The following is a 26,657-nucleotide window of genomic DNA, read 5'->3' on the forward strand; positions in this document are numbered from 1 at the left end:
CCTAGTGACAGTGCGAGACTCCGTCTCAAAAAAAAAAAGAAAAATTTCATACAACTTAACTTTAAATCCTAAGGAATTAGAAAAACAACATTCAAAGCTCAAAGTTAGTAGAAGAAAGGAAATAATAAATATTAGAGCAGAAATAAATACAGACTAGAAAAAGCAGTAGTAAGGACTAACAAAGCTGGGCGTTGCTTTTTGAAAAGATAAACAAAATTGACAAACCTTTAGAGTAAGAAAAAAGACTCAAAGAAGTGAAAGGGGAGTCATTACAACTGATGCCACAGAAATACAATAAGATTATAAGAGATTCCTGTGAGCCCTCATTTCCAACAAATTGAATAATCTAGAAGAATAAATAAATTCATAGAAACACAAACCTTCCAAAACTGAATCATAAAGGAAATATGAAATATCATCAGACCAATAGCAAATGAGAGTGAATCCATAATTTTTAAAAATCTCCCCCCAAAAAAGAAAAGCCCAGGACTGGATGGCTTCACAGGTGAATTCTACCAAATATTTGAAGAAGAATTAATGCCAGTCCTTCTCTAACTCTTCCAAAAAGTTGAGGAAGAAGGAATGCTTCTAATTTCGTTTTATGTGACTGGCATTACTGTGATGCCAAAGCCAGACAAGGACACTAACAATAAAACTATAGGTCAATGTCTCTGATGAACATAGATACCAAAATCCTGAACAAATAATAGCAAACCAAATTCAACAGCACATTAAAAGGGTCATACATCCTAAATGGGATTTATCCCTGGGGTGCAGGCATGGTTCACCATATGCACATCAATAAATATAATACGCCACATTGTAACAGAATGGATAAAAATCATGACCATGTCAATAGATGCAGAAAAAGCATTTGACAAAATTCAACATTCTTTTATGATATAGCACTCAAAAAATTAACCATAGAAGAAATGTACCTCAATATAATGAAGTCCATATATGGCCATTGTATGACAAGCCCACAGCTTAATATCATACTCAACAGTGAAAAACTGGAACCTTTTCCTCTAAGATCAGAAACAAGATGTGGATGCCTGCTCTTGCCACTTCTATTCAACATAGTATTGGAAGTTCTAGCCAGAGCAATTAGGGAAGAAAAATAAAAGCATCCAAATCTGAAAAGAAAAACTAAAATTGTCTGCAGATGACGTGGCATTATATATAGAAAACACTAAAGGCACCACCAAAAAAAAAAAAAAAAAACTCTTAAAATCAATAAACAATTTCAGCAAGGTTGGTGGATGCAAAACCAACATACAAAAATCAGTTGCAGTTCTATACATTCAACAGGAAATTAAGAAAATCCCATTGACAGTAACATCAAAAAGAACAAAATACTTAGGAATAAACTTAGCCAAAGAGGTGAAAGTCTTCTGTTTTACTGATAAAAGAAATTAAAGCAGATACAAATAAATGGAAAAACATCTCATGTTCATGATTGGAAGAAATAATATTGCTAACATCTCCATACTACCCAAAGCAGTCTGCAGATTCAATGCAATCTCTATTAAAATCTCAATGGCATTTTTTACAGAAATAGAAAAACAACACTAAAATTAATATGGAACAACATAAGACCCCGAATAGCCAGAGCAGTCTTGAAAAAGAACAAAGCTGGAGGCATCATACTTCCTAATTTCAAAATATATTACAAAGCTACAGTAATCAAAACAGTATTGTGCTAGCATGAAGATGGATGTATAAACCAATGGAGGAGAAGAGAGACCCCATAAATAAATCCACTCATTTATGATTGACTGATCTTTGGTACCAAGAACAGAAAATGGGGAAAGGATAGTCTCTTCAACAAATGGTGTTGTGTAAACTGGAAATCCACAGGCAAAAGAAGGAAATTGGATCCTATCGTAGACCATGGCAAGAAATCAAAGCAAAATGGATTTAAGACTTAAATATAAATTCTGAAACTGTAAAACATCTCACAGAAAACATAGGGGAAAAGCTTCTTGGCATTGGTCTTGGCAATGACTTTGTGGTTTGACACCAAAAACAAAGGCAACAGAACCAAAAATAGGCAAGTGGGACTACATCATAATAAAAGCTCTGTACAGAAAAGGAAACAATCAGCAAAATTAAAAAGCAAGCTGAAGAGGCCGAAGCAGGCAGATTGCTTGAGCCCAGGAGCTCGAGACCAGCCTGGACAACATAGTAAAACCCCATCTCTACAAAAAAATACAAAAAGTAGCTGGGTGTGGTAGCATGCATGTGTAGTCCCAGCTGCTTGGGAGGCCGAGGTGGGAGGATCCATTGAGCCCAGGAGATCGAGGCTACAGTAAGCCATGATTACACCACTGCATTCCATCCTGGGAAACAGAGGACCCTGTCTAAAAGAAAAAAAAAAGGTGATATAAAAGTAAGGAGGCTGAGGCAGGTAGATCACCTGAGGTCAGGAGTTCAAGACCAGCCTGGCCAACATGGTGAAACCTGTATCTACTAAAAAAAAAAAAAAATACAAAACAAAAATTAGGCATGGTGGTGCACACCTGTAATCCCAGCTACTTGGGAGGCTGAGGCAGGAGAATTGCTTGAATCTGGGAGCCAGAGGTTGCAGTGAGCCAAGATGGTGCTACCGCACTCCAGCCTGGACCACAGAGTGAGACTCCGTGTCCAAAAAACAAAGAGAAATGGAAGTTAAATATTAGCAAACCATCTATCAAGGTAAAAGGTTAATATCCAAAATATGGTAACTCATATAACTCAATAGCAAAAAAACAAATTTAACCTAATTGTAAAACAAGCAAAAGACAAATAAGACATTTCTCCAGAGAAGACATACAAATGGCCTCCAGGCATATGGCAAGATGCTGAGTTTCATTAATCATGGAAATGCAGATCAAAACCACAGTGAGATATCAACTCACGTCTTAGCATGTCTATTATCAAAAATAAATTTAAGGTCGGGCATGGTGGCTCACGCCTGTAATTCCAACACTTTTGGGGGCTGAGATGGGCAGATTGGTTGAGTCCAGGAGTTCAAGACCAGCCTGGCCAACATGGTGAAACCCTGTTTCTACTAAAAAATACAAAAAAAGTTAGCCAGGCATGGTGGCACACACCTGTAGTCCCAGCTGCTCAGGAGGCTGAGATGAGAGAATCACCTGAGCCTGGGAAGTTGAGGCTGCAGTGAGCCTAAATGGCGCCCTGCACTCCAGCCTTGGCAACCAGAGTGAGACTCTGTCTTTAAATAAATAGACATTTGTGAGGATGTAGAAAAGTTGGAGCTTTTATACAACTGTGGGAATGTAAAATGGTGCAGCCACTATGGAAAGCAGCATGGAGATTCATCAAAAATAGCACTGCCGTATGATCCAATAATGGAATATTTCTGGACATGTATACAAAAAGATTGTAATCAGGATCTCAAAGATATCTGCACACCCATGTTCACTGCACCATTTTCACATTAGCCAATATAAGGAAACAACCCAAATGTCCATCAAAAGATGAATAAAGAAAATGTGTTATAGACATGCAATGGAATAATATTAAGCCTTTAAAAAAGAGGGAACTCCTACTATATGCAACAACCTGGATGAACCCACAGGACATTATGCTACATGAAATAAGCCAGTTACAGAAGGACAAATACTACATGACTCCACTTATGTGAGGTATCTAAAATAGTCAAACTCCCAGAAGCAGAGAATAAAATGGTGATTGCTGGGGCTGTAAGGAGGGAAGAATGGAAAACTGTTAATCAATGAGTATAAGATCTCTGTTCTGCAAGATGAAAATTTTCTAGAGATCTCTTGTAAAGCATAGTACCTATTAGGATTGTGTTGAGTCTGTTGATCAATTTGGGGAGAATTGACATGTTAACAGTATTGAAACTTCCAACCAACAGACATGGTATTCCATTTACTTAGATCTTATTTGATTTATTTTAACAATGTTTTGTAGATTTCAATGTATAGGACTGATACTTTCTGTTCAGCTTATTCCTAAATATTTTGTATTTTTGATACTACTGTAAATAGTTCTTTTTAAAATTTTAATTTCCAAATGTTCATTGCTAGCACGTAGAAATACAATTGATTTTTATATATTGACCTTGTATCCTGTGACCTTACTAAACTTGCTAACCTTACTAAACTCATAGTTATAGTAGCTTGTTTTAGATTCCTTAAAATTTTTGTGTAAATGATCATGTAATTGGCAAATAAGGACACTTATGCTTCTTTCTTTCCAATCCATATTCTTTTTATTGATGAATAGTTTTATGGAGTATAGTTTTAATAGCTGATTTAAGTTCTTTCCCTAAATCCTTCATCTGCCATTTCTGAGTATATTTTTGTTGATGGATTTTTCTCCTAGTTGTGAGCCATGTTTCCTTACCACTGTGTGGACTCTACTGCTTTCCAGCGGTTCTCTCTTCAGCCTTGTAGTTTTGCCCCACACATGTACAAATCATTACTCAGCCAAAAACCTGGGTAATATGAAGTCTTTGCAAATCTGTGAAGCTCTTTCTGTACAGTTTGTCTCTGGTACTCTGCCCTAAAATTCTAGACTGCAAACTCCCCAAAATCTCTGTCTCCTCAACTCAGGGAGACTACCAGGTTATGTTGTAACCTGAAAACTCTCTCCAGGCCGTAATCTGAGGCAATTATAATACACACCTCATTTTTTCCCCATCTTTCAGGATCACAGTCCTATATTGCTTATTGTCCAGTGTCTGAAAACAATTATTTTGTTTTGTCTAGTTTCATAGTTGTTTACAGAGGGAAGGCAGTTGTCCTTAGTGTTTAATTCTTTGTAGAAGAAGTAAAAGTCTCTTACATATGTATTTTAATACCACCAAATAAATGAAAGTTGAGTTGAAAGGAGAAAAATACTGTGACTCTCCCCTCTGAGTATTATTAGAAATTGAGTGTGACATATTTTTTCTACTTTATCTAAAACCTTATATTCTCCAAAGCCAAATATCCATTCTTTTAGAAGTCTTTAAATTTTTTTATTTTTCTTTTTAAGAAAACTTATGAAAAACAAATTAACATCTTTATAATTTATGGATATGGTAGCAACTTTAGAATAAAGAAAGGATAAAAACCTTAAAAGCAGACATATGTTAGTAATGTATTCTTTGGAGTCCAATATGGAAGCCATTCTCACAAGAACAGTTATATCTTTTTTGTAATAGAAAAAAAATGTGGTTTGTTTGTTTGATGTCTGTCTTTGAAATGTTTTTTTAAAATACAGTTTGGAATCACATGTCAAGTTGATTAGATTTACCAGAGTGACAAACTTTTTAAAGGTCAAGAAAAATTAGATTTTTCCATTAGTAATTCCTGTGATGTTTTCCTTGACATGTTCTACGTTGGCTGTTTTATAACCTTTTCCTACTTACTAGTTGGAGTCTTCATATTTTTCTTCTTATGTAGGGTGATTTTATATATTAATTTTTTTTAACTGTAGCATTTGTTACACATTTTTCTCACAATGTTGGTTTGCCCTTTTTAGTGAGGTATGCTGTTGGATATCAAGTTTTTCATTTTTATGTAGTCAAAAATGTATCACTTCCTTTCTAATTTATTGCTATTCTAAGATTAGGAAGACTTGACTATCTTAAAGCCACCTCAGGTTCATCATGTGCAAAATAGTGCTCATTGTCTACTCCACCACCATGCCTCCACACCCCCCCAAAAAATTTCCTGATTTTCATTTCTAATATTCCCTATCCCAGTAAGAAAGAAACTGTACCATATTAACACAACCCAGAAAATTTAGGAGTTATTCTTGCCTACTCTCCCTTCACCCCCTATAGCTAATCCAGCACCTGTTCCTGTCCATTGTAGCTTGAGGCTGTCCATTTTCTCTACATTGACAGCAAAACTCCAGTTCAAGATGCCAATATCTCTCATCTCTATTACTAAAATACTTTCTTAACTCATCTCTCCACTTTGGCTCTGCCATCCTTCCAGGCTGTTCTAATGCCACAGTAACATTTCATAGACATAAATTTAATTTAATCATTTTATTCTTTTCTTTTTTTTTTTTTTTTTTTTTTTTGAGACGGAATCTCACACCGTCACCTGGGCTGGAGTGCAATGGCGCGATCTCGGCTCACTGCAACCTCTATCTCCCAGGTTCACACGATTCTCCTGCCTTAGCCTCCTGAGTAGCTGGGATTACAGGTGCACACCACCACACCCAGCTAATTTTTTGTATTTTTATTAGAGATGGGCTTTCACTATGTTGGCCGGACTGGTCTCAAACTCCTGACCTCATGATCCACCCACCTTGGCCTCCCAAAGTGCTGGGATTACAGGCGTGAGCCACTGTGCCCAGCCTATTCTTTTCTTAAAATGACTGTTGAGCAGCTTACAAAATTTTTTGACATAGAACCTTGTCTACCTCTACATTATCATTTCATGTTCACTCACTGTCTGTACTCCAGTCCCTCTGGATTCCTTTCAGCTCGCTTTGGTCTCTTCAAGTGCTGCAAATGCTTTTCCTTTTCCCTGTAACACTGTCTCACTACCTTCCTTCTCCTGATAAACTTCCACTTATTCTTAAGATCCATTTTAATCAATTTAGGGACGCCTTCTCTGACTTACAGTGTCAAATATGCCCATGATATGTAGCACCATGTACTTGTCCTTCACAGCACTGAATCACTATTGTGTCTCTAGTATATAGCACAGTTCCTGGTACTTCATAGGCCCTCAGGGAATTGTTGGTTAAGTGAATAAACGAATTAATGATTATTCCTCAAGCTACATTTTAGAATCATTGAGATTTTCAGTGAAATTAAGGTAATTTACTTGAGAAAATGTGACATACCATCAAGAAATGGTGTTTTTCAGGCCAGACATGGTGGCTCATACTCATAATCTCAGCACTTTGAGAGTCCAATAAATACAAAATATTTAAAATTATCCACATATGGTGGCACATGCCTGTGGTCCCAGCTACTCAGGAGGCTGAACTGGAAGGATCACTTAAGCCCAGGAGGTTGAGGCTGCAGTGAGCCATGATCATACCACTGCACTCCAACCTGAACAACAGAGCGAAACACTGTCTCCAAAAAAAAAAAAGGAAAAGAAATGGTATTTTTCATTTATGTAAAATCTTGTATCGCTGTTGTAGATGATACATTTTTTAATTAAAATTATCCCTAAGTTTTACATTATAAATGAAATATCTAGTTGGTTATTATTGGACATAGGAGTTTTCTCTTTATCCAGTTGTTTTTCTCCTATTTACAATTTTACTATTAGAAAACTATATGTTTAGTAGCTAAAATTATCTAAAACCAAAAGATTTTTACATAGTTTTCTTTTTTTTTTTTTTTAGGTAGAGTCTGTCTCCCAGGCTGGAGTGCAGTGGCATGATCTTGGCTCATTGCAACCTCCACCTCCCGGTTCAGCTGGGATTCCAGGCATGTGCCACCATGCCCAGCCAATTTTTGTATTTTCAGTACAGACAAGGTCTCGCCATGTTGGCCAGGCTGGTCTTGAACTCCTGGCCTCAAGCGATCCCCCCGCCTTGGTCTCCCAAAGTGCCAGGACCACAGGTGTGAGCCACTGGGCCTAGCCTTACATAGTTTTCTACTTCCGTTGTTCATAAGCTTTATGGTTTGATCATAAAACTGGAGAAGGTTCTCTTTAGATTTTAGTTAAGGAATATTTCTTACTGAGTAGATATCTTCAGGGCAGCGACTTACCCTGGAGCATTTAACATGTTGACTAAATTAACTGCTTTGAGAAATGTTTATATTGTAATTATCATCTCTATAAAATTTAGAGCTTATATAGTTTGTCATATGTCATTGTGTCATTTATCCCTAAACCCTATAAGGTAGGTATTGTTATTACTGATGAAGAATTGAGTCTCAGGCACATTGAGAGACTTTTCCATGGTCATTGTAAATTTAGTTCCTGAACCAATCTTTATATCCTAGTCCTTGTTCTTTAAAGCTTATGCCACTTCTCCTGTATCATGTTGCTTTGTATGTATAAAGAAATCTGAACCCCGTCTCTACTAAAAATACAAAAAAATTAGCCGGGCATGGTGGCTGGTGCCTGTAGTCCCAGCTACTTGGGAGGCTGAGGCAGGAGAATGGTGTGAACCCAGGAGGCGGAGCCTGCAGTGAGCTGGGATTGCGCCACTGCACTCCAGCCTGGGAGACAGAGCGAGACTCCGTCTCAAAAAAAAAAAAAAAAAAAGAAATCTGAATATAAGTATAAAGCAATCTGAAAGTACTTAACTGGATTCTAATTGAGTTATAAAATAGAAACCTTGCTAGAATATCCTCTTTGCATATTCTTTTTTTATATTTATATTTTTTAAGTATAAATTATTTAGAAAATCATTTTAAATGATTGTTCTTGTAGGAACCTTCAGAAGTTTAGTCTTTTTGGAGACATAAATGTTCTACAACAGCAAGGAAGTTTGTCAAATACATACCTCAGCAAGGTGGACCCTGATGGCAAAAAAATTAAACAGTAAGTTATATGGTTAATGGAAAGGAGGTTGTACTATTAATAATATGTTTCTTATAAGAAATTATGAGATACAGAAGAGTAATGATTTTTTTCCTAAAAGGAACATAGGTCCTGGAAATGTTTTAATGATGAAATACAGTGATCAGCATCTGCCATTCCATCTCATAAATCTTTAAGACAAATAAAATAACTTAGTGGATAATTATTGCTATTTAAAATTATTTCTCTACTTGCCTTTGCTATAATATAAATTGTATGTCATCATACTTTTCTACTAAACGGGTGTAAGTGGTGCTTTTCTTGGATGAGGAACATATTTTTATGTGTTTAATAGATCTATATGTTTAATATACCTTATTCATTATATTTTAATGTGAATTTTAATGGTATTTACTGTGGGTTGAATAGAAATTACCTAATGAGGAAAAATAGATCTCAAAATAGGCTTTTCATTGCCTATTTTCAAAAGTCAGTGTTAAAAGATTAGAACTAAATGTTAATGGCATCACTGTGGCATGTGTTTTCCTTATAGAATTCAGCAACTGTTTGAAGAAATCCTGAGTAATAGTAGGCAACTGAAATGGCTGTCCTGTGGGTTTATGCTGGAAATAGTAACCCCAACATCACTGTCATCTCTCTCTAATGCTGTTGCCAACACCATGGAGCACCTGAGTTTACTGGACAATAATATTCCTGGTAACAGCACTCTTATTACTGCAGTTGAACTGGAGCGATTTGTGAATCTGCACTCACTTGCCTTGGATTTTTGTGACTTTACAGCTGAGATGGCAAGAGTCTTAACTGATAGCAACCATGTGCCTTTGCAACGACTGTCTCTTCTGGTTCACAATGTTTCCGTAATGCACAAGTCTCTGGACAACATGCCAAATGATGAGCACTGGAAAGCCCTGTCGCGAAAGAGCACCAGCCTTCGGGTCTATATAATGGCTTTTGATATCAAGAGTGAAGATATGTTAAAGATTCTGAAACCCAGTATACCACTAGAGAGGATTCATTTTGATAGCTATATCACTTGTGTTTCAGGAGCTATTGTTGATCTTATATCCAGGCAATATGACAAGTTCCTCACTCATTTTATTTTAATGAATGATGTGATTGACACATCTGGTTTTCCAGATCTTAGTGACAACCGAAATGAAGATCCATTGGTTTTATTAGCATGGAGGTGCACAAAGCTCTCTCTTCTGGCAATTCATGGTAGGTGATCTTCTTCATTATAATCTGATACTGGAATTAGACAGAAAACATTTTATGCCAGTAAAGAGATAGCATTGACCTTTATAGTATCAAGAAATCTTGTATCAAGTTGATACACAGATTCTTATGCTTTTTAAAGTTTGCAAGATATATCACTTACAAAAGGAAAATCGTATTCAACCCTAAGTGTTCTGCTCCAGCTTCCCTGTTACTTTTTTGTCCATCATGTGAATGGCGGTATTTGAAAAAAAATCAATGAAATTAATTTAGCTGTCTAAGAAAGCACACATACCTGTGGTAGATATATTTCCTGTAATCACACAACCCCTTAAAACATAGCACGGGGGAAGAGAACGTATGATTTCTTTCATGCTCACTACCTCATCTTTTAGATTCTTGGTATCAAAAAGTATTAATGTGTATAATTTTTTTAACGATGGTTCCATTGATATGCTTCTTTCATTTTAATGTGACCTGTTCTCATTTGGATTGAGAGTTTTTTTTACTTCCTTTTCAGATACTTGTAAGATAATTACAAAGTAGTCTATAAGAATGTCTTAAACTCTCTTATTAGCTATCTTACTAGCACTGTTTCATTATTTTTTTTTTAGTGTGCATTTGTTGTTTTTGGGAACGTATGCCTTGCTTTTCAAGTCTTGCTTTATGCCAGTCATCAGAGGTAGTAGAAAATACTAGATCAATACTGAAAGTGGTAAACACAATGGGGTAAATACATATCAGATTATTTAAAAGTTAATTTAAGCCAGTCTTTTTAAAGCCTTTTTCTTCTTTAAGCTAAAGCTCCCCGTATTCATTCCTCTTTATTCCTTCCCAGAAGTAGTTAATATTCTGAAGTTGGTGCATACCATTCCCATGATTGTTTTATAATTTACATATTTGCTACTGACAATTAAGTTTACCTTTAAAGTGTCACTTCATAACTTTGTGAAGCATTACAGGAGATGATTTTTCACAAATGAAAAATACATTTGCTGTGTGTGGTTAACAAATACATGCATATATGAACAAAAAATTTCATCCTTATGGTACATCACTACCCAAAGCTATCAAATTTATTTGTATATACTTTAAATGTCTATTTTACTGAATGAAGTAGTATCATAAAGGATTAGATCACCTGCCAATTCACCACCTATAGTGGTAACTCTTGAACACAACTTCTAGCCTTTTTTTTTCTGGGCTATACAACCATGTTTCCTTTTCCAATTTCAATATATTTCTAAAGGAAAAAGATCAAAATGGTAAGTGAGATACAAATTTGAAGCTTCTCTAGAAGCTTTGAATGAGGAAAAGACAGACTTATCAAAGAGAAAAGGAAATGCAAGGAAATGACAGTGTTGTCTTTTGTTTATTTTTCAGGTTACACGGTGTGGGCACACAACCTCATTGCCATTGCTCGTCTTCGGGGCTCTGATCTGAAAGTGCTTGAAGTCACCGAAGAAAGTATTGATTTTGACCAAGGTGAACTGGCCGACCAGGATGTAGATCCAGTGCATAACCTTATTGAGCAGGTATCCCTGGGCCTGGGCCAACCTTGGCACGCAGTCATGGACATCGAATCACTCAGTGTCTTCACTGAACCAAATCGTCATTTTTACAGAGAGATGCAAAGCTTCAGTGAAGACATTTAGCTTTTTTTTAATGTAGAATTCCTGTGGTTACATATGCAAGTAGGGTCCTATTATGTTTTTTTTTTTTCAGTAGTGTGAATTAATCCTTTTGTGCTGTGTTTAATCAGTATTAGCTTTATAGAATTATATATGTATATTCTACTTCTTGATCAAAGAACGTAGTCGGGTATTGGTTTAGAAGTTCAAAGTGACAATGTATAGGGCTTTCACGGTTAATGGACTTGTTACCAAACCTTAAGGATATACAGCCGAAGATTGTCCGAGGTTGCTGGCTAACTTTTTCACTGAGTTACTCTGCCTTTTTGACGTTTTTATTCTTTGTGTGTCAGAGTTCAGAGCTCAGGAGCCAAAATATTTTTATACATATATAGATATATATCCATAGCCTGGTAGATTTATATGCAATGCACTGCATCCATGCATTCTGATAGCATTTCGTTAATTTTGATTTCAAATGGAAGATAAATAATATCCCAAATGAATTATCTGTAACAGAAAAGCCAAGACTTTAACTTTCATTACATATCTAATAGTTGATATCACCAGTTACCATTTTGAAATTTGTATAGTACTAGGTTAGAACATTGCTTAATCCTTTTTTTTAAAAAAAAAAAATGCATTTACATAAACACGAATACTGAAATTGTTGGATTTTTAAACTGTATCTGACATAATATTCATCAATTACATTACACATTCATATATTCATCATACACATATTCATCAATTACATTACACATTCATTTAGCCCAGATTTGAAATAGTGGGGGAAGAAAGAAACTGTATTTCAGAGTAAAACCTCCTAAAGGAAATAAAAATACAGAGTTGTAAATACACATGCTTGCAAAAACATTAGTCGTGAAATCCCTAGCAACATGTCACTGGATTTTTCTCTGTCAGCACGCGTGTCAGCTGCCAAAGAATAGACTTAATGAAGAAGTGCCCACATGCTGGCAGGGGCCGGCCCACTCTGGCCAGCCAGATACTGCTAGATTGTAATATTTAAGGTCGAATTTCGACCTGTGGTACACAGCTGTGCTGTGGCTCAGTCAGCAACCTCAGAACTCTGAAAAAACAAAACAAACAAAAAAAAAAAAAGAAAAAAAAAACATGCACCTGTTTCACTGTGAATAGTGAATGTAAAGGAAAGAAAGGAAAAACTGAAAGCTTGTTCTATCACAGGTATGAGCTGCTATGATACATGAAGAACATTCCATGAAGTATGTTTTAAAACCTTGTTATATCTGAGAGGCTTTAAAAGCCTATTAACTGTTTCAGGGCAACCGCGGTACAGACGTGGTCTCTGTGAGACTTCCACCTGACCCCAGTTTTAAGTGGTACGAATGTTGTGCATTTAATGTTAAAGGACAGTCTGCAATAATAAAGTAAGTAGCCAACCTGGGTGCCCAGCAGTGCTGAGACCTGGCTGCTCTATTGTAAGCTTTGGAAACACAATTTATGCAACAGATGTCCAGATATGATTCTATTTATGGAAAAAAGTTTATATGTGTTTTACAAATGGTTTTACCATCTTATATTAAAATGACCTTTTGACAGGTGTGCACTGTTTTGTCTCCAGTGAGCACATACCATGCGGATTTTATATGTACATCAGTAGTGTGAATCCACTGGCACAGTGTGTGTAAATGCCAGATGTGGTGAGATTTTATCTTATAAATGTGATCAGATAAAATAACTCCTGACAGAAACTGTAAGGAAACCAGCTGAATGTTTGACCTGATGACTGATGTTGTATGGTTTATGTTAAATGTATATTCTTTTAATCAATGAATAAAGCATTAAAAATGATCATTGTAATATATTTTATTGTATATGAAGCATGACTACTTTTAGTGTTAAATAAACTGCAATAATCCTTATATTGTGTATAATAATGTGTTAGTATTCTGGTTGTATTCTGGTGCAGCAACGCTTAAATTTGAGAATACATCATAAAAATTCTTAGCTGAATAGTTTGGAGGATTTTTTTACAAAAATTCACTTTGACAAAATACAAGTTTAAAAGCAGACACTGGATTTCTTAGCACAAAATCTCCGTATATTATGCACCTAGAATACATTATCAATATGGTAAAACTTAATTTATAGACTAGAGGGGCCGCTTTTTTTAAAGATTCCTATACCAAATGCAAAAATACTTAGATATGCCAATATTAAATTCTTCAGAAACCCCTATATTCCTTTATTTTGGTATTCTAATCTCTGTTCTTGGTTGTTGAGACTCACAGCTCTTATTTATAAGAAAGAAAAGGACTTCTTTTCTTCCTTCCATCTTCCCTTATCATTCCAGACATTGACTCTTCCAGGCACTGCTTTATCTCGGAATAATCTGGTGTTCACAAATAATTGTCCTTATACTTACCACTTCGTTACTTCCTGCACACAGCTGAGTCCTTTGAATGAATCAACATGCTTAAGTATATATTTAAGACGTACCCAAAATGTATGAAAAAGGAAAGTCTAATATGAATAGCATGCAAGTTAAGGTTATTGTAGCAAAGCTCTAAATTTGGGAGGCTTGACATCTGTTTTCTAGTCTAAGCTCTGGCTCTACTTGAGCACAAACTCCTCTTTCAGCTTTGTTTTCCTCATCTCTAAAATGAAGGATTGGACTTGGCTAGTTAAAACTCCGATTCTTCATTGAAATTTTCCACTGCTGTTAGCTCAGTACCTCACAGATACACGAGATCATCTTTAAACAAAGGCATTAAATATTTTCAAAACATAGCTTATTAAACTATATGAAATTTACATATCTAAAATTACTTTCCATTTCCCCACCACAAAGATGCAGAAATTGAACACAAAGATGCAGTAACTTGCTTGGGACTTAGAGCATGAATCAGATTGGATCCTTATGAAGCCAGTAACATAACACAGTGCTAATGGAGTAACAAAGCAGATGTGAATAATACTCAGGGACCATACCACATTGTATCAATGCTTCCCAACCTTTGTCATGTTGTAGCACACATAGAAAATACTGTACATCATACTGGTATAAACCAGAAAGGATTAGAGAAAAAAATTACTTTTTTAAATTATATAATTGATGAAAAATAAAATGTAGAAGATTTGAGGAAAAATACTGAATTTGTATGGAACTTTCAAATAAAATCTTGCCAGATGTTTTAACTGATTTAATTGACATTTGATTAAAATGTTTTAATACTGTCACCAATAGAAACACCCCACAAACAGGTAATAATTTTTAGGTCTTTTTTAAAAATAACCATTAATTTATGCAGTTGAAACTAAGAAATTTAACGCTTCCTTTTCTTTCTTTGGGAAATAGTGTGAGTTAATTTCAAATTCAAATTGATGTTTATTACAATTACTTTAAAATCATTATGCTCTAATTTGTAATCTCCCTTACATAATCCTACTGCTAGGTGCGACACCACTGAAGAGTAAACAGCCACCAACTTTATGTGAAGGCAATTAGAGGCTGCAGGGAGCCCTCCTCCCACATCCAGCTCCAACCCTTTCAAATCCAACTAGCCACACCTGGGGGCCTCACACTTGGGCTTCCTTCCTGCTCTTTGGACACCTGGAACGTATTTTTTTCACAGCTTTGTAGATGCCCCCCCTTTTCTGTGATGGACAGGGACTCTCTCATCTGGCCAGGAGTAGTGAGTGTCTGAGTTTGCTCTCTGTCCGGGGCATACTTTCAGAATCAGCTCCACTCCCACTGCTCAGAAGAGCCTGCAAGCATCAGAAGGCAAGCAACCCAGGCTCCAGCCACCCCAGGATTCATCAGGTGTCCTTACAGGGTATCACCCCTGGTACAGTATACTAATTAATTTGGTTTGCTGGTTGTGGAAAGAAACGGGCGATGTATTATGAGTAAGTTTTCAGGATACTTGAATCATCCTTTCTGAAAGATTTTTTAAAAGGGCAAGATATACCATGTGTTGGCAAGGAAGAAGAAACACAGCTGGAACTTGAATTGATATATCCATTTTGGAAAGCAAACTTACAATATCTTGTAAAGTTGAAGTTGCCTGTGCCCTGTAACCCAGAATTTTCACTTTTAGATGTATTCTCTAATCCCATGTTTTCTAACTTGTTTTCCTAGCCCCTAAAAATGTACCCCTTTGCATATTTTTAAGTTAAACATTTAACATTGGTCATAATCTTAGCAGATATAAACATTAGCAGTTTGAAGTAAATTATATACATGACTTCTTAAAATATGTATAATGGAATCTAAATGCTATAGTAATTTAATACTTACCATCTTTTTTTTTTTTTCTTTTTTTTGACAGTCTCACACTGTCACCCAGGCTGGAGTGCAGTGGTGCGATCTCAGCTCACTGCATCCTCCACCTCCTGGGCCTACCAAGTAGCTGGGACTACAGGCATATGCCACCAAGCCCAGCTAATTTTTGTATTTTTTTAGTAGAGTTGGGGTTTCATCATGTTGGCCAGGCTGGTCTTGAACTCCTGACCTCAAGCGATCCTCCCACCTTGGCCTCCCAAAGTGCTGGAATTACAGGCATGAGCTACTGCACCCAGCCTACTTACCATCTGTTTTTAAAATGCAATTCACTCAGTCCTGATCACTAGAAATTTTGTCATTCATTTTCCTCCTTAAGCTTGTATATTCTGTCAGTTTATTTGCCTTTTAGCTCTGAATGCATCCTTCAATATATACACTCTCACAAAAAACATTCACACCCTCTTCACAAGAGTGCAGGCATGAGGACAAGGATCAGTATGGATGGGCATGAAGGTAATTTTATCTGTAACTGGGCATTCATTCTATTATTATTTCCTATTTTAAAAAATAATTTGTAATTTGCTGATCCAAGTTACAAACAAATGAATGTTCATGGACTGACTTCTTTCATAATCCTGAGTCTAAAGTCAACTGTTTTAGTCCATTTTGTGCTATTACAGAAGATCTGAAACTGGGTAATTTATAAAGAATATTAATTGATTTCTCACAGTTCTGGAGGCTGAGAGACCCAAGATCAAGACGCCAGCATGTTTGGTGTCAGGTGAGGGCCCTATCTCCACCTCCAAGATGGCACTTTGAATGCAACATCCTCCAAAGCAACATTGTAATCTCACATGGCAGAAGAGAGAGAGCTAATCTACTTTTGTAAGCACTTTTTATAGGGGCAATAATCCATTCATGAGCGTGAAGCCCTCATGACCTAAATAAACTTCTCCCATAAGACCCCACTTTCCAACTCTTGTATTGGGGATTAAACTATGAATCTTGGAGGGAACACATTCAAACCACAGCAGTGACCAAGGCAGGAGGACAGAGTATTGCTTTCTATCCTTTCATGCATTACTGAATCACAGTAACTTGAAAGAGGCTCAAAGATCTACTGAGAGTTTAAGGCCTAGTTGTTTGTAGGAAAGTTCTAAATAGATCTTTCAAAATATGTCACTGTGTGGGGGAAATGGGGAGATACTGGTCAAAGGGTATGAACTTTCAATTATAAAATTAATTCTGAAGATTTAATATACAGTATGGTGACTTGTTAATAATGTATATTTGAAATTTGCTAAGAAAGTAGATCTCAGGTGTTCTCACCACACCAAAAATGGTAACTATGTGAGGTGATGGATATTTTAATTAGCTTGAGTATTGTAATCATTTCAGTATATACATATATGAAAACACATTGTGTACCTTAAATATATGCAAGTTTTGCCAATCACACCTCAATAAAGCTGCAAAATGGCACTGTAATTGACTCTACCATATTTCAGTTTAAAGCACTATTGTCATTAGATTAATACTTACTTAATATGGACATTACATCCAACAACCTCAGCTATTTGAAGCGTAGCCAAGGATCCAGAAATAAGTATAAAAGACTCGTGGAGCTGGATTAGTCCCTGACTAATGGGTAAAGGGGTCACCCTCAGAAGAGCCATTTCCAATTCCTTCTAGCTCACTTTGTCTTATTTTCAGCATAATTCTAATCAACCTGTTCATCAGGTTTCTCAGTCTACAGTGGATTAGAAAGGGAAAGGAAAGGGATGACTGCGAAAGGCATGAAGCTTACACATGTGAAAGCAAGAACATAATCAGTCTTAGGCCATTTTGGAGTTTGAAACAGACTTCAGCACCCCTATAACAAGCCTGAACTACAGGGCAATGGTAAGTATTTGTAATGAACTTGAATCAATATAAAAATATTACACTGTGTTCAGAATATTTGCATAAATTAATGGAGCATTTAATACATTTTGGAAATATTTCTACCGAAGATGGCTAAAATAAAAGTATGTATTTAAAAGACTAGCATTTAGCTAAAAAATACACACTTAAGGCCGGGCGTGGTGGCTCACGCCTGTAATCCCAGCACTTTGGGAGGCCGAGGCAGGCAGATCACCTGAGGTCAGAAGTTGGAGACCAGCCTGACCAACATGGCAAAACCCCATCTCTACTAAAAGTACAAAAATTAGTCGGGCGTGGTGGCGGGCAACTGTAATCCCAGCTACTCAGGAGGGTGAGGCAGGAGAAGCTTGAACCCGGCAGGGGGAGGTTGCAGTGAGCCGAGACCACACCACTGCAAAAAAAAAAAAAATCACCTAAGTAAATTCTCTGAGAAACAATGTTGATAAATCGGCTAAGAAATACCATAACTTAAATGTATTAAATATTTACTGTGTGCAAAGCACTATTTTGAGCATTTCACAAACAAGTATTTTGTCATTTAATTCTCACAGCAGCCCTGGAGTAGATATCATTTCATTTCACATATAAGGAAACAGGCATAGAAAAATTAACAATTGTGTCTAAGGTCGTAAAACCAGTAAGAGTTTGGGTGGAATTTAAACCCAGATGATAGAACTTCTACATTATATGACTTTTATCCTGCTGATCCTAAAGACTACAATTACTCTACTATTAGGTAGATAATTCTATTTTTCCACTTAGTTTGTAAAATTTATAATATTAAAGCTCCATCCATATTCTCCATGTACCACTATTCTTTCTGTATTTCTTGAAGTGCATTAACTGCCCTTGGTACTTTTATCAGTATCACCAAATCTAAGGAATCACAAAGCAACAGAATAATCATCATGTAGGTGTATGAATTTATGCCTAACACATCTAACATACAAAGTGTGTGTGTGTGTGTGTGTGTGTGTGTACTATATAACCTATGCGTATAATTTTATTCTAATTGTTAATAAGAAATACATAATTGGCCAGGCGCCATGGCTCACACCTGTAATCTCAGCACTTTGGGAGGCTGAGGCGGGCGGATCAGAAGGTCAAGAGATCAAGACCATCCTGGTCAACATGGTGAAACCCCCATCTCTACTAAAAATACAAAAATTAGCTGGGCTTGGTGGCGCGAGCCTGTAGTCCTAGCTACTCTGGAGGCGAGGCAGGAGAATCGCTTGAACCCGGGAGGCAGAGGTTGCAGTGAGCCAAGATCGCGGCACTGCCACCAGCCTGGCGACAGAGCGAGACTCCATCTCAAAAAAAAAAAAAAAAAGAATACATAGTTGGTATGTGATGAGCCAACTGTTAGACAAGATAGCTCTAAAATTAGAATAGGCACTGCACTATAGTTGTAATTATTTCTGAAAGCTAAGAACTACTCAACTGAGGTGACATTATTAAAGATTTTCAAGTGGTTTTTGTTTTCTTTTTTTTTTTTTGAGACAGTCTCACTCTGTTGCCAGGCTGGACTACAGTGGCACGACCTCAGCTCACTGCAACCTCCACCTCCCAGGTTCAAGTGATTCTCGTTCCTCAGCCTCCAGAGTAGCTGGGATTACAGGCACACACCACCGCACCCAGCTAATTTTTGTATTTTTAGTAGAGACGGGGTTTCAACATGTTGGCCAGGATGGTATCGATCTCCCAAACTCTTGATCCGCCCACTTCAGCCTCCCAAAATACTGGGGTTACAGGTGTGAGCCACCACACCTGGCCTGAAGTGGTCTTATACATAACTGTGGTCAATATATAATCGTGGTCCTTTATAAATATTATCTTGGCTATATTTGTGGACCCAACAAATAGAAGACATTTTCAAAGGCTAATTAATTTGCAGTTTTGTTAATACCTGAGCTGACTGAATTGATCATGTTTTCCACTAGATTAATAAAATCAACAGACTATTTTGGCATTGTGTCATCCACAGGTTATAAAGCTGACAGATCAAACTTTTTCAGATCTACATAGTTACCTGATTTTTTTCTCCAAAATAAATTAAATTCTCTTTTGACATAGTAGATTCTTTGATAATATATAACAGTTATACTATAATCTTACTAAAACACTATGTAAGTTAGACTTTAAGATTTTTTTGCATGGATTTAAAGACAAAAGCAAAACAGACACTCTGAAGATACTATTTGGACCTTACTTAGATACTGATTCAAACAAAAAAAAAATTTTTTAAGACAATTGCAAAACTATGAATGGATCTTTATGGTATTAACTTACTGGATGTTAGGTGATATTTGATGATGGTAGGAAATTATTGGGATTTTAAACAGTGGACACTGGTATTGTAGTTACATTTGTTGTTTGCTTAAGGGTCCTTATCTTATAGAAATATACTCTGGATTCCAGCCCAGGCACATTACTAGTTCTGTCTGTGGCAGGAATTTTAACAGCTGTCCTGGCTAATCACTGGATATAAAGACACCACAAATAGGTATGAAAACTTTTTAAAAGCTAATGCATAATGCATTGTACAAATTCAACATGTGACTAAATATCATGTAATCTGTTAGAATATACATGAACTTAAAGCATCAAAACCAGCTTTGGAGTTGAAACATACAGGAAGAAATCATTTTAATTTACATATTTCCAAGCTGTGCTGCACCTGAATATTTTGGAACATACAGGTCACATTTGGCCTCATGGGATAAATGTTAACATTGTCACTAGAATTTTTCTGGCCTACTAGAGCATTCCAGACAGAATTTTAAATATTTTCAAATATTAAAATATTTTAAATCTTCTGAAATGCTGTTTTAAATAGTTTGAGCTGAAGGTAATCTGGGATGGGTGTTCTAGCACAAGAAAAAATCCATTCCCAGTAAATCCTCACCTTTGAAGGAAAACAAATAGCACTTCATGCAAGGTTTCCTAAGTCACACTCAAATCCAGAGAAGTAACCTGAGAGGATTCTCTTTGTATGTAGCCAAATCATGCTGCCTGTTTGTAAGACACACCTATAGCACAGCCTACTGAGAAACAGATGAATGCAAAGGTCTCCTAAAACTGAGCGGCGGCATATCAGTCAAGTAAGCTAAGTGACAGGAAAAAAAGTAAAACATAGTCCGAGACAGACTGATACTCATTCCCTTGGATAAAATTTCTCTTACTAGAATAATGCCAGAAACAGTAATCAAATCTAAGCAGGAAGGTTCTCACTCACTCTGAGGTTAATCCCCTTAATTAAAAATATATTTCTCTATTTTGTCATAAAACTTTTAGACCCATGGAGGAGGAAAGCATGCCAGAGGATGTTTGGCTTGGAAGAAGCACTGAAAGGCTTAAATTTATAAGAAAGGGATGGCACGGTTTTCAGGCATTTCAAGGACACTTTTTTTTTTTTTTTTACCTTCCCAGATGTGTCACAAAGGTTTCTAAATTGAAAGTGTTAAGCGACTCCCATACGTACTTGATGTAAACTGTGAAAATTTTCACAACTCTACATTCACTCCCCACATAATTTCATCCACTGGCATGGTTACCTATAAGCTGTTGACTCCCAGATTAGCTTCCCCAGCCCTAAAGTGCCCTCCTCTACAAGCTCCAGACTCACAGTTTACTTCCTTCTTAGTATCTCCACTTGGATGACTAAATGGGCCTCTCCAACTTAATCTCTATTCTGTATTCTTCAATAGAATTTTCTATTCTTGATTTTCAACCCCTCCAGAACTTTTCTCCCCAGTTTTTCCCATTTCCATAAATGGCATTATTGTTCATCCAATTTCTCAAATCAAAAACCAAGAGTCACTCTTGATCCCTTTTTTCTCTCACTCTCTACATCTAATCCACCAGCAATTCCTTGACTATAACTTTAAAATATATCTTAAGGTCATCCACTTCTCTTCCTTCTCCATCTCTTCTTGCCATCATTGTCTCTGTTGTACTATTTCAATAGTCTTTCAGTTTATTTCTTTACTTTCCATCTTTCTCCCCTTCAGTCCATTCTCCACACACAAATAAAAGTGCTTTTCATTTTATATGTTGTCAGGTCATATAAAAATATTCCACTGGCATCTTGTTGTTCTTAGAATAAAATACTAACTTCCTAACACGGCCTTCAAGACAGGCATAACCTATCTCTCATACAGATACTGGGGAAAAAAAAAAAAAAAGATAGGCACGACCTGCCCTGTCTACTTCTTGACCTGATCTCTCAGGCTCTCCTTTGCTCACTCCACTCCATATCACACTGGCCATGTTTCTTTTCCTGAAAATGAAAGCCCATTTCTTTCTGCACAGATGTACGGGCCAGCAGTGGCAACCTGCTCCGGTCCCGGACCTTCCACACTGTGGAAGCTTTGTTCTTTCGCTCTTCACAATAAATATTGCTGCTGCTCACTCTTTGGGTCCGTGCCACCTTTATGAGCTGTAACACTCACCAGGAAGGTCTGCAGCTTCACTCCTGAAGTCAGTGAGACCACGAACCCACCAGGAGGCACGAACAACTCCAGACGGAAAGAATGAACAACTCCAGACGTGCCGCCTTTAAGAGCTGTAACACTCACTGTGAAGGTCTGCAGCTTCACTCCTGAAGCCAGCGAGACCACGAACCCAACAGAAGGAGGAAACTTTGGACACGTCCGAACATCAGAAGGAACAAACTCCGGACACACCATCTTTAAGAACTGTAACACTCACCACGAGGGTCCACGGCTTCATTCTCGAAGGCAGCAAGACCAAGAACCCACCAATTCCAGACACACTAACACATAGAAGACTCTCAAATATGTTTCTCAAATGAATGGCATATTAACATTTGGGTTAGCATTAATATCACAATATCACTACATCTGGAAAACATTTTTCAGAGGGAAATCAGGTAAGGACATAAAATTTAGACTTAAAGGGATATGGAAAGACATGAAAAAAACAGGTTTAAACTATAAAGTTTGAAATTACAGTAACAATGCAGCAAAATAAAACAAACTGCCTCTTTGAAAAGAAAAACATGAAGGAAAAAATGTAAGATTGTTTGGATAGTTATCAATAAATACTCTACATGGGTATGCCTTACTTTATGAACAGCTTTGTATATTGACCAAAGTTAAATTCTAATTTCTGATGAAAACAATTGTTTTTCCATAAGGCACTAAATGATTAGCAGATGGGGGAACCTGGCATTATGGTACAGCCCTACCTTGGAGATATTGCAGGTTCAGTTCCAGACCACTACAATAAAGAGAATAATGCAACATAGCAAGTCGCACAAACTTTTTGGTTTCACAATGCATATAAAAGTTATGTTTATACTGAAATGTATTAGGTGTGCAATAGCATTATGTCTAAAAAATGTAGATCTTAACTTTTAAAATATTGCTAAAAAATGCTAACAATAATCTGAGCCTTCAGCGAGTCATAATCTTTGTCCTGGTGGAGGATACCACCTCCACGTTGATAGCTGCTGACTGATGGGGGTGGTGCTTGATGAAGGTTGGGTGGCTCTGGCAATTTCTGAAATGAGACAACAATGAAATGTGCTGCACCCATTCCTTCTTTTCGTGGACATTTTCTCTGTAGTTTGCCATGATGTTCTATAGCTTTGTCCCCACAGAACTTCTTTCAAAGTTGGACTCATCCTCTCGAACTCTGCGGCAGCTTTATCTACTAAGGGTACGGAATATTTTAAATATTTTGTTATTTCAACAATTGTTCACAGCATCTTCACCAGGAGTAAATTCCATCTCAAAAACACACTTTTTTACTGATCCATAGAAGCAATTCCTCATTTGTTCAAGTTTTATCATGAGATTGCAGCAGCACTTTAGTCACATTGTGAGGCTCCACTTCTGATTCTAGTTCCCTTGCTACTTCCACCACATATGCGGTGACCTCTTCCCCTGATGTCTTAGACCCCTCAAAATCATGCCATGGATTCCATCCATGGAATCCCCTCCTTACAAAGTCCTGTTAATGTTGATACTTTGATCTCCTCCCATGAATCACAAATACTCTGAATGGCATCTACGAGGGTGAATCTTTTTCAGGTTTTCACTTTACTTTTCCCAAATCCATCAGATGAAACACTATCTATGGTAGCTATAGTCTTATAAAATGTATTCCTTAAACAATAAGACTTGAAAGTCGGCTTCCATTGAGCACCGAGCAAGATGGCAGCCTCCGAGACAGTAAGGCCAAGGCTTCAATTTGATTGCCTGCCGCCAGCTACCCTGCACTGTACGGCCTTCTGGCTTTTGTTCCACTTGAACAGATGTGAGTCGTCACAGATCTCATTAGTCTCATCCGCCAGTGCTTCAGCTTCAGTTCTAGGGCCCTCCTAGGCCTCTACCTGGAGCGGGGGCTCCTGCCCTAGGCAGAGAGTGTGTGCCTGGTGAGACAGAACGACCCCCTCAGAGTTAAATTAGGAGAGGAGTTGCTGATTATTCTGTAGTCATCAGTAATGGTGACACTAATCTATCACTTAGAAAAGCAAAGAAGCGGGCATTTCAGTTACAGGAGGATGAAGAAACTGAACCAGATTACAAATATTCAAAGAAGCACAGGAAGAGGCAAGAGAACAATAACAATAATGAGAAGGTCTTGGATCTGCAACCAAAAGCTGTCACAGATCAGACTGTCAGCCAAAAAAAAAAAAAATAAATAAAGCCAACTGTGGCACCGCGGGTGATGATAACAAAGAGACCAAAAGAAAATCACCAAAGAAAAAGGAGAAATGTGAATATAAAAAAAAAGGCCAAGAATGCCAAGTCTCCTGAAGTACAGGCAGTAAAAGACTGGGCCAATCAGAGATGTAGTTCTCCAAAAGGTTCTGCTAGAAACAGCCTTGTTAAAGCCAAAAGGAAACGTAGCGTAAGCGTTTGCTGAAAAGAGAGTCCCAGTTCCTCCTCGGAGTCTGAGTCTTGTGATTAATCTATCAGTGATGGTCCCAGCACAGTCACTCTGGAGGCCAGAAATTCCTCAGAGAAATTACCAACTGAGTTATCAAAGGAAGGACCCTCTACCAAAAATACAACTGCAGACAAACTGGGTATAAAATCTGGCTTTAGCCTTACCCCCAGCAAGGGCAAGACCTCTGGAACATCTTCCTATTTCACACTCTAGTTCAGAGTCAGATGACCAATGCTTGATGTCATCGAGCATCCCGGAGTGTGCTGCGGGTTTCTTAAAGACACTAGGCCTTTTGCAGGAAGAGGTCGTCCGGGCCCAGAGTTGTCATCACAGACTGTAGGTGCTGCTGGATGGAGGCGTTCTGGCTCAAATGGTGGCAGACATGCTCCTGGTCCTCCTCTCAGTGTGTCTCTCCCCACTAGTTTAGGAAGAGGATGGGGTAGAGGAGAGAACCTTTTTTCTTGAAAGGGAGCTAGGGGACGGGGCATGCAGGGGAGAGGTCGAGGACGAGGGCATCCTGTTTCCTGTGTTGTAAACAGAAGCAGTGACAACCAGAGGCAACAGCAATTAAATGACCTGGTAACAAATTCATCCACTATTATCCAGAATCCGGTAGAGACACATAAGAAGGACTATAGTCTGTCACCACTGTTAGCAGCTGCCCCTCAAGTTGGAGAAAAGATTGCATTTAAGCTTTTAGAATTAACATCCAGAAGAATATTAAGGCCCAATCCAGAGACCCAGCAAGTAGATATAGAAATTCTTTCATCCTTACCTGCCTTGAGAGAACCTGGGAAATTTGATTTGGCTTATCAGAATGAAAATGGAACAGAGATAGTGGAGTACACTGTGACACAGGAGAGCAAGATCACTGTATTTTGGAGAGAGTTGATTGACCCAAGACTGATTATTGAATCTCCAAGTAACACATCAAGTACAGAACCTGCCTGAGTATGATCTCTCCACCTTATAGTTTATGAATGTCTTGTCAAAGTGAGTATAACCCGAACTTTTTTTTTTAAGAGGATTTGGAAGTTGTGTGGATTTTTTTGTTATCTTCACTTTACTGCATAGGAAACAACCTACCTCATCATTTAAAATGACATGGGTGTCGGTTTTGTAGATCTTTGGGTTTGTCAGGTTTAATTTCGGTTAACAAAATGTACAACATGACATTCCCTGCAGACATTGTTGTATACCAGCATGGTTTCTTCTCTTTTTTAAATGATTTCGGCCATCAAGTAGCAGTCATCAGTAGGAGTTTATAATACCAAGAATGTGCTGCTGTCTTGTCTCAATAAGTTTTAAGTAACATTTAAAAATATTGAAGCATGTTACTTGACCTAATTTTTTAGCATTTGAGTTGTTCCATTAAATGGAGCATCTCATAAATTTCAAGTATTTTATACTTGCAATTGTTAAGAGTTAAAAGGTAGTTGGATTTGTCACAGACAATGAGTTAAGGAATCCTTTCACGTTTTTCCCAACTTTAAAATTAAGGATTCTCAGGGCCCTGTGTAGAGCAGTGAAAATAAGATGTGTGTGTGTGTGTGTGTGTGTGTGTGTATGTCTGGAGGAGAATTGCTGTTCCACTTAGGTGAGAGGATTGGCTGTGAGCTTCAGACCAGGAAATGTGTCATCCTGCCAGGCACCTGGCTGAGTGTGCCGGAGTGAGGATCTTGAACAGAAACTTTTCTGTTATTATTCACTACAAAGCTAAAATGGCCAAATATGTACTGTGAAAATTGGTTTCATCTAACAAAAGATCAGATCCCTCCTTCAGCTGTACACGTTTAAATAAAACCATATTGAACTTAAAAATAATTTTTAAAATAAGACTTGAAAGTCAAAATTACCCTTTGATCCATGGGCTGCAGAATGGGTGTTGTGTTCACAGGCATGAAAACATGAATTTCCTTGCACATCTCCATCAGAGCTCTTTAATAACCAGGTAGATTGTCAATGAGAAGTAATTTTAAAAGGAACCTTTTTCTGAGCAGTAGGTCGTGGGCTTAAAATATTCAGTAAACCATGCTGTATACAGATGTGCTGACATCCACACTTCGTTGTTCCATTTATGAAGCACAGGCAGAGCAGATTTAACATAATTCTTAAGGACCCTAGGGTTTTTGGAAGTGCAAATGGCTTCAGCTTAAAGTGACCAGTTGCATCAACCTCTAACAAGAGAGTCAGTCTGCCCTTTGAAGCTTTGAAGTCAAG

General features: G+C 37.4%; 1 protein-coding gene and 1 pseudogene across 1 annotated transcript in view; both read left to right on the forward strand.

Moving 5' to 3' along the window:
- Positions 1-13,162, forward strand: part of FBXO33 (F-box protein 33) — a 34,270-nt gene extending 21,108 nt beyond the window's left edge. The window contains exons 2-4 of the mRNA XM_055291457.2: positions 8,373-8,483; positions 9,016-9,701; positions 11,082-13,162. Of these exons, the coding sequence (XP_055147432.1) occupies positions 8,373-8,483; positions 9,016-9,701; positions 11,082-11,353 (1,069 nt within the window). The 3' untranslated portion in view covers positions 11,354-13,162. The remainder of the gene's footprint in view (positions 1-8,372; positions 8,484-9,015; positions 9,702-11,081) is intronic.
- Positions 13,163-23,698: 10,536 nt separating this feature from the next.
- On the forward strand, positions 23,699-25,992 carry LOC129489177 (coilin-like; annotated as a pseudogene).
- The last annotated feature ends 665 nt before the right edge of the window (positions 25,993-26,657 follow it).

This window comes from Symphalangus syndactylus, chromosome 9 (assembly GCF_028878055.3).
Source record: "Symphalangus syndactylus isolate Jambi chromosome 9, NHGRI_mSymSyn1-v2.1_pri, whole genome shotgun sequence".
Taxonomy (NCBI): domain Eukaryota; kingdom Metazoa; phylum Chordata; class Mammalia; order Primates; family Hylobatidae; genus Symphalangus; species Symphalangus syndactylus.